The sequence below is a fragment of the Pteropus vampyrus genome, unplaced genomic scaffold (genome assembly GCF_000151845.1).
Source record: "Pteropus vampyrus isolate Shadow unplaced genomic scaffold, Pvam_2.0 Scaffold227, whole genome shotgun sequence".
NCBI lineage: Eukaryota > Metazoa > Chordata > Mammalia > Chiroptera > Pteropodidae > Pteropus > Pteropus vampyrus.
Window position 1 is genome coordinate 741,666 of NW_011889008.1, and position 10,334 is coordinate 751,999.

Consider the following 10,334-nt stretch of genomic DNA (forward strand, 5'->3'; position numbering starts at 1 on the left):
CGCCCCGCGAGGACGCGGCCCGGCGGGCGCCCAGCTCCGGCCGCCCCAGGTGGGTGACCCTGGCGAGCGGAGACGGCCGCCACACCCGCGCTGCCCTGGTCTTCTTGGGGACCTCGTTGGCACTTAGGCGAGTTTTCCATGTCATTTCACAATTTGCGAACACGCAGCTGGGCACTTAGCTGAGCTATTGGGGTGAGGTCCCTACTCGACCGTCGCACAGCCCGCGCGGGACGTCCGACTCTCCGACGCGGCCTCTGCTGCCGGCCGGGGCCGCGCGGGTGGCGGAGGGCGCGTCCCTCCGGGCGGGCTGGCCTCGGTGGCGGCCGGCGGCGGCCGGCGGCAAAGAGAGCTGCTCCTCGCGCCTTGGCCGAGGGCTGAGAACCGCGTCGCCCAGGAAGGAGGTGGGCGGGCAGTGCCGGACCCTCGGTATCACGGCCTCCGGGCCGGCCAGGACCCTCCTGACGCCGGAGGAGGGTGGGCGGGGAGGCCAGGCCCGGTTGCACATTTCCAGTGATGTCGCCACAGGCTTGGCCTGTCTTGGAGGGTCCCTGGGCCTCGTACTTACCGCTTTTCGTGGTGGCCTGTGCGGCCAGGTGCCCACTAGGACACTGCTTTCTCGGTTTCGTTTACTCGACACCAGCCCTGCCAGGCAAACGGCTCGGTCAGGCCAATAAGCGACAGGTTAAGGCTCACAGATGTCGAGTGACTTGCCCAAGTCTCCGCTGCAAAGTGGCGGCACTGGGCTTCGGTTCTTGGCCCACACCAGCCAATACCTTTAGTGTCGGCGCTTGTGACCGTGGGGCGGCACTGGAGTGGCATCTGAGCTTGACCCTCCCCCTGCAGCGTGGAGATGCCAAAGCTGGAGGGCTTCGAGTTCTGGAGCCGCACGCTGGGCGGTGCCCGGCACGTGGTGGCCCCCATGGTGGACCAGAGCGAACTGGCTTGGAGGCTGCTGAGCCGCCGCCACGGGGCCCAGCTCTGCTACACGCCCATGCTGCACGCCCAGGTCTTCGTGCGCGATGCCAACTACCGGAAGGAGAACCTGTACTGCGAGGTGTGCCCGGAGGACCGGCCCCTCATCGTGCAGGTGGGCAGGCACCTGGCCTTCAGCCCTTCCAGAAACAGCTTCTTGACTGGGAGCTGGGAGGGCCGTGGAAGCGGGAGGTGCACCTACAGCCCCAGAGAAGGGACCCTCCCCTGGGTGCTGGCTCACACCTGGCGGATGGACAGCTTGGGCCCCGGGGAAGAGCCAGCCACAGGCCCGTGACAGCAACCAGGAGAGTCAGTGACAGCTTTCCGTCAAAATAAAGAGACATCTGTGCCTCGTGATGGCAGGTCATGTCTTAGCTTAGTCGTTTTGCAAGTGTTTAGGACAGGATACCTACAGCCAGCCTCTGGGACCACACCCCCACCAGGTCACAGGTGAATTCTTGTGGGGCCCAGCAGCCAAGGGACCAGGGCCTGGCTGGGGTTCATGGTGGCTGTGGCGGCTCTTCCAGTTCTGTGCCAACGACCCAGAGGTGTTCGTCCAGGCGGCTCTCCTAGCTCAGGATCACTGTGACGCCATCGATCTGAATTTGGGCTGCCCACAGATGATAGCCAAGCGAGGTGAGTCCAGGTCCGGTGTGTGTGCGGCAGCGGCTTCAGGCTGGGGAGAGGCTGCAGGTGGAGGGCCCTGAGCGAGGCCAAGGGGGGCCAGAGTTATGCCGGCTCTCGGAGGTCCCTCACTCCCTCGTGCCTGGGAAGTCGCTGGGCTCCCCCGGATAAACGGGTTTTGCTGGAAGGAGGTCGCGTCACATCCTTGCGTTGGCGCTAGTGGCCCCCACCCCCGCATGGGGCTCAGCCTTTCTCCCCCTCGAGCTCAGGCAGCCAGGCAAATGGAGACGCCACATCTGATGCCGAGAACTGCTCGGTGACGGTCTCCGCGCCCCACCCACTAAACGCACCTCCTGAGGAGTCCGTGGGGGCCGATGGTCGGGGAGGCCCCAGCCGGGGGCTCTGTCAATGATTGTGCAGCCCACGCAGGAGGGGCTGCAGCAGACCGTGCGTGTCCTTCGCAGGTCACTATGGAGCCTTCCTACAGGAGGAGTGGGACCTGCTCCAGAGAATGAGTGAGTGGGCCACATGCCAGGTGTGGGTGGCGGGGCAAAGGGGGGGACAGTGGCCGGCAGAGTCCTCCTAGTCATTGCGCTCACCCTGCTGTGGAAGGCAGCTGTGGAGTCACCTGTCCCGTGCTGCACATGCCGTGGGGACAGGCGCATCACTCAGCGGCCATCGAATGGGGGCTGGCTGTGCGGGGCCTGTGCTCCCTTGGGGGCTTAGGGCGTGGTCTCCACAGCCCATTGGGGGCAAACGCCCAGACTCTCAGAAGCCGCGTCTCCCCTAGTTCTGCTGGCCCACGAGAAACTCTCTGTCCCGGTCACATGCAAAATCCGTGTCTTCCCCGACATCGACAAGACCGTGAGGTATGCCCGGATGCTGGAGAAGGCTGGCTGCCAGGTGAGGGCCCTGTGCTGCCTCCCGCCCCTGTGTCCTTCAGGCCCTGAGCCCAGGGCGGCCCTTGCCCTCGGGCGGACAGGAACCACGGGGACCTTGAGGCGAGGTCTGAGGAAGGCGGATGAGCCCTGTGCTCACTCTCAGAAGGGAGGCATGTATGGGCTGGGGCCGGGGACACCTCGGCCACCTTCCTCCCACTAGCCCTGGGGGCAGCTTGATGTCCGTCCTTCCCACTTAGCTTGTGTAAATGCAGACCAGGGGACTAGGTCAGTGGGGCAGGACAGAGCCAGGCCGCGGGCATGGGAAGGTGATGCCCAGAAGCCAGAGGGAGAGGGTCCCCTGGGGTTGGTTTGGGGACCGAGCCAGTGCTGCTGTGTCCTAGCTGCTGACCGTGCACGGGCGCACCAAGGAGCAGAAGGGGCCGCTGTCCGGCCCTGCGTCCTGGGAGCACATCAAGGCCGTGCGGTGAGTGGACGGGCAGGAAACCCCGTGGGGACAGCCCTTTGGGCTGCAGTGGGGGAGAGGCGGCTGCTGAGACAGCGCCTGGGGGCCTGGGCGCCAGCCAGGGAGCAGGGGCCGTGTCCCACTCCTGAGTGTGCCCATGCCGCCCCCTCGCAGGAAAGCAGTGGCCATCCCCGTGTTTGCCAACGGGAACATCCAGTGCTTGCGGGACGTGGAGCGCTGCATCCAGGACACAGGGGTGCAGGGCGTCATGAGTGCGGGTGAGTGCGGGTGAGTGTGGGTGAGGCCGGGGGCTGCCACGGGCAGGCGCTGGAGGGCCTGTCCACACTGTGACACCTGAGCCCTCACTCAGGCCTGTCTGCCCGATGGGCCCGAGCTCTCGGCCAGTGGCTAGCCTTGCCCTTGATGTGATGTGGTATAGGGGTGGGGTGTTCCTCTGGGGCATGAGTGTCCATAGCCTCGAGTCCCCTCCCCCTACAGAAGGCAACCTGCACAATCCTGCCCTGTTTGAGGGCCGCAGCCCCGCAGTGTGGGAACTGGCCGACGAGTACCTGGCCATCGTGCAGCGGCACCCCTGCCCCCTGTCCTACGTCCGGGCCCACCTCTTCAAGCTGTGGCACCACACGTGAGTTGCCCAACAAGGCAGATGCCGTCTGGTCTGAGGGGTACTGGGGGCTTTAAGAGGCAGCTCTCTGCAAACATTCACCGAAATAGTTTGCCACTCGTCAGGTCTGGGAGGGCTGGGGTGACCGGTGAGGTCAGGCTGGGAGCCGGGGCAGGAAGGAGGCGGTGCCCTCTGCCCGCGGCTCGGGGGTCGGCGGGGGGCTGGGCAGTGGGTGCCGTGATGGGGTGGCTGTCTCAGGCTGCAGGTGCACCAGCAGCTTCGAGAGGAGCTTGCCAAAGTGAAGACCCTGGAGGGCATCGCCGCGGTGAGCCAGGAGCTGAAACTTCGATGTCAGGCACGTGCAGGGCTGGCCATATGAGACAGGGTGGAATGGGAGAGCTTGGCTGGTGACCAGGAGCCTTCTGGGCTTTTGCAGGAGGACATGTCCAGGCAGAAGGAGGGGGAGAAGCCTGCAGGCGGCTTGCCATTCTTCCACTGGATCTGCCAGCCCTACTTCCGGCCAGGGTGAGTTCCCACAGACACGGCCTGGGGGCCAGGGGGCACGGAGGGCAGGGGAGAGGCTGCCCACTAGCCCATCCCTCCAGGGGCCCAGCTGGTCTCCCCTGTCTGTGGACGCTTAGGTTTTACATCTTTTCTTGCCTTTTCTCTCATCCCGGGTGGATTTGTCTTGGGGTGAAGAGGTCGACCCCCGGGCTCTGAGAGGCGAGGCCAGGCTGGCATCCGTGGCCACAGCCTTAGCTGAGGCTCAGGCCCTGGAACCACAGCTACTGGGTGTCCCCAGCTCCGCCCACTGCCGTTCCCTTTCAGGCCCAAGGAGGGCAGTAGGGAGAACGGGGCTGCCCGCAGCAAGCGGGCCCTGGAGGAGGAGGAGGGCAGCGTGGACGTCCTGTCTAAGAACAAGCAGAAGAAGCAGCTGAGGAACCCCCATAAGACCTTCGACCCCTCGCTGAAACGTAAGCTGCTCCCGCTGCCGGCCCAGGGCAGGTGGCTCTCTGGGAAGGGTCCTGACCCTCCCACACCCCGAGGAGGCTGCCAGCAGCCCTGACAGCCGGAGGGGCCAGAGTGGGAGACGTGGCGGTGGGCGCAGAGCCCTTGAGCCATTGGGGTGGGAGGAGGGCCCCGACAGTGCCCCGTCCAGACAGCCTGCTGTGTGTGCCACCGAGCTGCCTGGATTTGCTGGCCGCTGTGAGCGGGGACACCCACCAGGGGCTTCACGTAGGAGGCAGAAGCGGAAGGGGCCCCGTCTCCAGCTAGGATCTCCCTGTGCTCTTTTCCCAGCAAAATATGCAAAGTGCGACCAGTGTGGAAACCCAAAGGTGAGTCGGTCCTTCTGCCTGGGGCAGAGCTCAGTTCCAGGGGACGGCGGGCGGGGCTGGCCCCGGGCGCTGGGTCCAGCCTTAGGACAGCCCCTGGGAGTCTGGGGGAGGCCTTGGCCTGGGGTGCAGCCCCTGCTGTGCACTGCACAGGCTCACGAGCTTTCCTGTGTCCAGGGCAACAGGTGCGTGTTCAACCTGTGCCGGGGCTGCTGCAAGAAGCAGGCTTCCCAGGAGACTGCGGACTGCCCAGGTGAGCAGCCTCACCGCCCTCGCCCCTCCCCCGGCCCCCACCAGCGGGGCCCCTCAGCCTCCTGAGCCCGTCCTTTCCCGCCGTCTCTGCCAGGTCACGGACTGCTTTTTAAAACCAAATTGGAGAAGTCTCTGGCCTGGAAGGGGGCCCAGCCTCGGCTTCCGGACCCTCAGCAGGCCGGGCCCAGGGAGCCCACTGGCTTCCCTGAGGTTGTGGGCAGTGCCTTGGCCTGAAGAGCGAGGGAGCCGGACACACTGCCTCTCCGGGCCCAGGACTGCTGCTGGAGAGTGAGTCCCTCGTAAGGAAACGCCTCGACTCAGGGAGTCCCCGCCACTTCACGCGGAAAGACGAGCTGATGGCCCGCCCCGACCTGCGCTGGGGCCCAGAGTGCCGCGCCAGCGAGCAGGCTCCCAGGCTGGACCTGCCCTGTCCTCGCAACTTGCGTGTGTCCGACCGCAACCGCGAACAATAAACCACGTCAAAGACGCATGCAGAGACCTCGACCCTGACCGCGAGCTGAGAGGGTGGTGTCTGGCCGGTGGAGACCAGCCCAAACCTGCCTCGATCCCGTTTTGGTCTGAGACCTCCTGAGAGGAGAGGCCGCCTCGCAGAGGGACAGCTAGGGCTGACTCCCTCCCCTGTGTCCCTGCCTGGCCACTTGAATGTGAGGGAGGGTGAGCCAGGGGACCAAGACCAAGCCCTGCCCCAAAGCCTGCCCCAGGGAGCCGGCACTCAGAAGGAGCAGCGCAAGGGATGTGTCTCAGGCTGCCCTTTAATGGACTAAGATTCACAACCGGTCTGCGACCCTAAGTAATACAGGAACGGGGAGGCGGGGGGGCCGTGCTGGCGGGCAGGCGGGGCCCTGGGTGCCACTGGGGTGAGCCCTGTTGGCCTCTCTTTGCAGGAAGGGCAAGGGGCAGCTCACCATCCTGGGCCCACAGCAGGGGGCCGGCAGGGAAGTGGGGCACGTGGAAGCCCGGGCAGGGGGGCGAGGGCTGGCACCCAGTGGCAAGGCCCCTCCGAGTGGGCCACAGGTGGCACCTCTGGAAGCGCCTCGAGCAGGCGGGCCCAGGTGTCAGGTCCAGGGTTGGGCAGGGCATGCAGAACGTCTTGAGGCCGGCGGTGCCCTTACATGTTGGTGCTCATTCGGGACTGGCTGTTGGCAGGCGTCAGCTCCCCCTGGCTCCCCTCCCGGGGCGGGGACTGCGGTGGAGACACAGCCGTCAGCTGCGGGTGCGCATGCGCCTGCCCGCCCCCCGCGCCGCCACTGCCCACCTTGACGTGGATCTGGTTGCGCAGCACGGCCGCCCGCAGGATCATGGCCTTGGCGCGTCGCTGGAACTCCTTGCCCATGAGCAGGGACTTCTCGAAGGTGGTGCTGCGCTGGTCCACGTCCCGGGCATACAGGATCTGCGGGGGAGGAGGGGGCTGGTCAGCGGGGCACTGTGGGGCACGGCCCTCCCGGCGGCCCCACCCTGGCCAGAGCCTGGCCACCTTGCTGTGGGAGTCGATCCGGGCGTTGATGAGCCCCTCCAGGATGAGCTGCGTCAGCTCGTCCTCCAGCGCCGCCACCGTGGTGTTGAAGGCCGTGGCCATCTTGCGCATGTCAGCTGACACGTAGGGGCTGAAATACTGCAAGGCAGAGGGGAGTCAGCTGCCCGCGGCCTGCAGATGCAGCTGCGGTGCCCTGCCTGGGCCTGGTGGCCCCACACTGACCTGGATGAGAGCACGGTTGCGGATCTGGGTGTACAGGGTCCTGACGTGCGGGGCCAGGTACATGTCCAAGAGCAGGTTGTCCTGAGGGGAGAGCAGATCAGGGCCGCACCCCAGGCCCGGCGCCCCCCACCCTCTAGCCGGACTGGCCCGCACCTTCATCTCGTCCAGCATCTTCAGGCACGAGGCATACTTGGACTCGTAGAACTTGAAGATGATGTCCCGGACCTGCGGCTCCAGCTCCAAGAACAACTTGAAGGAGCTGCAGGCACCAGATTCCTCAGAGCTGCTCTGCTGCCCACCCACGCCCTGACGGGCCTGGCACCCACTGGCACCCACTGGCACTCACCTGCTGGAGATAACGTTGCGCTGTAGCTCCTGCCGGTCAAAGGTGGCCAAGGCGCACAGGCCGCCATAGACAGCCACGTTGCTGGGGGACAGCAGCTGAGGGGCAGAAGGGACGGAGTCCCAATACCTGGGGTCACCACAGCCAGGCCAGAAAGGAAGCCCCCTGCTGTGTCAATCCCCGCCCCGCCCACTTAGCACTGGGGACCCCATTGGGACCCCTCAACGAAGAGCCCTCCCTTGCTCCCCACTCCAGCAAGGGCACTCTCGCCCCTCACCTCGGGGAAGTCGCAGTGATCGAAGGAGGCGAGCAAGAAGCACTTGGCCGCCTGCTTGTACTTGCGTGCGGCCAGCTCGGCCAGCCCTGCGGGAGGTGGGGGTGAGGCCAGGGGGACTGTCCGACCGCCCCAGGCCTCCTGCCCCACGTGTTCCTCAGCCTCGGACAGAAATTCTGGCTAGTGAGGTGAGGGACAAGAGTGACAACCGACAGGGTGCCCTCCAGACGCGCCCAGGAAGGCCACGTGGGGCCGCTGTTGCTGCTGCGGGGACTGTGGACAGCAGTTGCCAGAGGCCACGGCCCTGCTCCTCACCCCGGGGCCGGGCAGGCGGCAGCTCCCGCAGGGGCTGTGGGGCTCGAGGGTCGGACCCGCCTGTAAGGACTCAGCGGCGTAGCCCACTCGGCCGCGCAGAGTGCAAGCAGACCGCGGTCAGGTGTGTGCTCTCCCACCCCAGACCCGGGTCCTCACCTGCAGCACACTTGAGCTTGGTGAGGATGGCCTGGGTCTGGCTGTCCCGCTCCCCACGCTGCTGCAGGGGAAGATGGTGCACGTGAGCAACCAGCGCCCCACAGCCTCGCTGATCCCCTGCCCGGAACCCCAGCCCAGCCCGAGGAGGATGAGGTGCACCAGGCCAGCAGTGGTCAGGGCTCCTGGGGGCGTGTTACCTCGGCGATCTCCGGGGTGGACTCGGCCTTGCTGACATAGCTGAGCACGTGAGACCAGTTTTGCAAGTAGACGCTGACCTGATGGGCAGCAGCAGGGGCCGACTCAGCCTGGGGTGTCCCCGGCTCAGGGCATGCTGCCCCGCACCCCCAGCCACCCACCACAGGGCCACCTTGATGACGTTGAGGCACATGTTGATGACGTGCTTGGCGCTGGTACAATAGTCCCGGGCCCGGGAGTAGCACTTGAGGGCATTGCTGAGGTCCCCGCAGTCGAGGTAGTGATCACCCAGGTCGTCGTGGCCGCGCCTGCGGACGGGGCCGTGAGCCCAGACTGGCACGCACCCCCGCACCCCGGCCCCCGCCCAGCGCGCATACCTGATGCTCTCTTTAATGGAGTTGCCCTTGTAGTTCTTGAGGTCGGTGTCCAGCTTCTCCAGCTTCAGCAGGGCCTTCTTCCGCGTGGCCTCCACCCAGGCTGTGTCCAGCGGCGGGGGCTCCACGCCACTCTCAGGGATGGCGTCCGGCGCGTTCTGCAGCTCCCTGCAGGAGGACCCAGTTGGGTGGGCTCTGGGGGAGCCTGCGGAACAGCCCAATGGGGAAAGGGCGCCGCACGCAGCCAAAGAGAAGCAAGTTACCGTGTGCGTGAGCTCTGCTCGGCGTCAGGATGAGCACACGCGTGCAGAGAAGCTGGGACCACACAGAGCCTGACCTCTCCCCACTGGAGAGGGGGTACCCAGCCCATGTACCCCCCTGGCTGGCTTTTCAATAAGGCACCACCAGGCCAGCAGCAGGTCACCGTGCCGAGGGAGCACTGCTATAAGTGCCCGCAGGGCCAGGGCCAGGTGCTAGAGCGCAGGCAGGAAGGGCCCCTGCCCGGGCTGGACCCAAGGGGGACACGCCATACCCGGCCCTGCCTCACCTGGTGGCCTCCGAGAGCTTCCGGTGTATGTCCTCATACACGTCCACGTTGAAGGTCCTCTGCACGAAGGACAAGGCCATCTTCAGGGCCTCCACCCGCAGCGGGGGGCAGTGGTCAGCGATGAACTGCAGGCGCTCGATGCGCATCAGACCGCTGTAGCTGGCGGCGTACTGCTCCAGGTCCTGGGGGGGACACTGTGCAAGGCGGGACCCCAGACCCCAGCCCCAGCTCCAGCTAGGAAGTTGGGAGCAGTTTCTGGGAAGCCCTGGCCCCTGATGGGAATGAATGGGCATGTGGGCACGAGAAAGAGGCCACAATGGCAGCCAGTACAGGCCTCTGGGTGGCGCTACACCCAGGAGGTGGGGTGCGAATGGCCAGGGCCCGGTGGGCACGGCTGGTGACTGCGCCACCAGGCTGGTGGGCAAGGAGACTGCTTCATAATCTGGGTCCCGAGGAAGACCTAGCCTGACCGGAAGACAACCTGCATGGCCCCCAGCACACGGGCCCTTCTTGGCTGGGTGGAGTGGGGTGCAGGGTCCCCAGCTGTGCTAACAACCATCACACATGGCAGATTAGAAACCCTGTAGGTTTCTGGGCGAAAGAGGGCCAGAGTGGATGACGCCCAAGCCCCACCCCCTAGGCCCCAGAGGGCCCTACAGGCTCCTACCAGAGTGGGGTTCTCCACCACATAGTTGACATCAGGTGCATTCTGTGGGTCCTCCTGGGGGTCCACATCGATCTGCATGGGCTCCACCGCCCCCTGCAACGTGGGTGGGCATCCTATCACTTGGGGCCCAGGACCGCCCAGGGAGGGCGAGAGACCCTCACTGTGCCCCCAGCTCAGCTCGGCCCGCCATCTCCCAGGCGGCATCCTGTGCCCCTGCAATGGCAGTAGGAGCCCCTCCCCACTCCCGCCGTCTCCAGCACCTCGAGACTAGCGGCTGTCGGGTAGAAACCCGTGGCCGGATTCTAATCGCCCGTCTCCGGAGCGGGAACACACTCAATGGAGGACGGCTACCCAGGGACTCCCGAGGGTCCCTAACACGTTCCCAGCCACCGTCCTGACGCAGCTTCCTCCGAGCCATAGGGAAGAAACGGACGCGACCTCAACCCGGGAACGTCCCGAGCAACCGGAGCAGCAGTGCCGGCGAGTCCCGCCGCGGGGCCTGGCGCCTGCCGATCCGCAGGCGGGAGGGGTCACCTGGGGCGCAGCGGGCCGGACCTGGCGGCACGAGCTGCGCGCTCCCGGGAGCACGGCGAGCGGC

At 66.2% G+C, this 10,334-nt stretch overlaps 3 protein-coding genes across 10 annotated transcripts in view; 2 read left to right on the forward strand and 1 right to left on the reverse strand.

Moving 5' to 3' along the window:
- DUS1L (dihydrouridine synthase 1 like) overlaps nucleotides 1–5,639 on the forward strand; it is a 9,490-nt gene extending 3,851 nt beyond the window's left edge. For 3 of the 7 annotated variants that reach the window (XM_023538620.1, XM_023538616.1, XM_023538621.1), the window contains exons 2-14: nucleotides 844–1,087; nucleotides 1,416–1,608; nucleotides 2,061–2,111; nucleotides 2,387–2,499; nucleotides 2,879–2,961; nucleotides 3,115–3,218; nucleotides 3,439–3,583; nucleotides 3,821–3,917; nucleotides 3,999–4,087; nucleotides 4,391–4,536; nucleotides 4,862–4,899; nucleotides 5,074–5,149; nucleotides 5,243–5,639. In XM_023538620.1, the coding sequence (XP_023394388.1) occupies nucleotides 844–1,087; nucleotides 1,416–1,608; nucleotides 2,061–2,111; nucleotides 2,387–2,499; nucleotides 2,879–2,961; nucleotides 3,115–3,218; nucleotides 3,439–3,583; nucleotides 3,821–3,917; nucleotides 3,999–4,087; nucleotides 4,391–4,536; nucleotides 4,862–4,899; nucleotides 5,074–5,149; nucleotides 5,243–5,382 (1,519 nt within the window). In that variant the 3' untranslated portion in view covers nucleotides 5,383–5,639. Of the gene's footprint in view, nucleotides 1–6; nucleotides 128–843; nucleotides 1,088–1,415; nucleotides 1,609–2,060; nucleotides 2,112–2,386; nucleotides 2,500–2,878; nucleotides 2,962–3,114; nucleotides 3,219–3,438; nucleotides 3,584–3,820; nucleotides 3,918–3,998; nucleotides 4,088–4,390; nucleotides 4,537–4,861; nucleotides 4,900–5,073; nucleotides 5,150–5,242 lie in introns of those variants that run through there. The other 4 variants (XM_011373664.1, XM_011373665.1, XM_023538619.1 and 1 more) reach the window with 4 other exon arrangements.
- A 264-nt stretch (nucleotides 5,640–5,903) lies between these two features.
- On the reverse strand, nucleotides 5,904–10,273 carry GPS1 (G protein pathway suppressor 1). 2 transcript variants are annotated; one of them, XM_011373669.2, is made up of 13 exons: nucleotides 9,737–10,273; nucleotides 9,070–9,251; nucleotides 8,526–8,690; nucleotides 8,321–8,456; nucleotides 8,151–8,228; nucleotides 7,954–8,011; nucleotides 7,486–7,571; nucleotides 7,212–7,306; nucleotides 7,019–7,124; nucleotides 6,866–6,946; nucleotides 6,644–6,781; nucleotides 6,425–6,559; nucleotides 5,904–6,352 (listed from the first exon to the last, which is right to left on the reverse strand). In XM_011373669.2, exons 1-13 carry the CDS (start codon nucleotides 9,938–9,940, stop codon nucleotides 6,278–6,280), a joined length of 1,539 nt encoding a protein of 512 aa, XP_011371971.1. In that variant the 5' UTR covers nucleotides 9,941–10,273; the 3' UTR covers nucleotides 5,904–6,277. The 2 variants fall into 2 exon arrangements, with proteins under 2 accessions (XP_011371971.1, XP_011371970.1); XM_011373668.2 differs by having other exon boundaries at nucleotides 7,954–8,014; nucleotides 9,737–10,270.
- Nucleotides 10,073–10,334, forward strand: part of RFNG (RFNG O-fucosylpeptide 3-beta-N-acetylglucosaminyltransferase) — a 4,768-nt gene continuing 4,506 nt past the window's right edge. Inside the window, exon 1 of the mRNA XM_023538652.1 lies at nucleotides 10,073–10,103. Within this exon, the coding sequence (XP_023394420.1) occupies nucleotides 10,073–10,103 (31 nt within the window). The remainder of the gene's footprint in view (nucleotides 10,104–10,334) is intronic.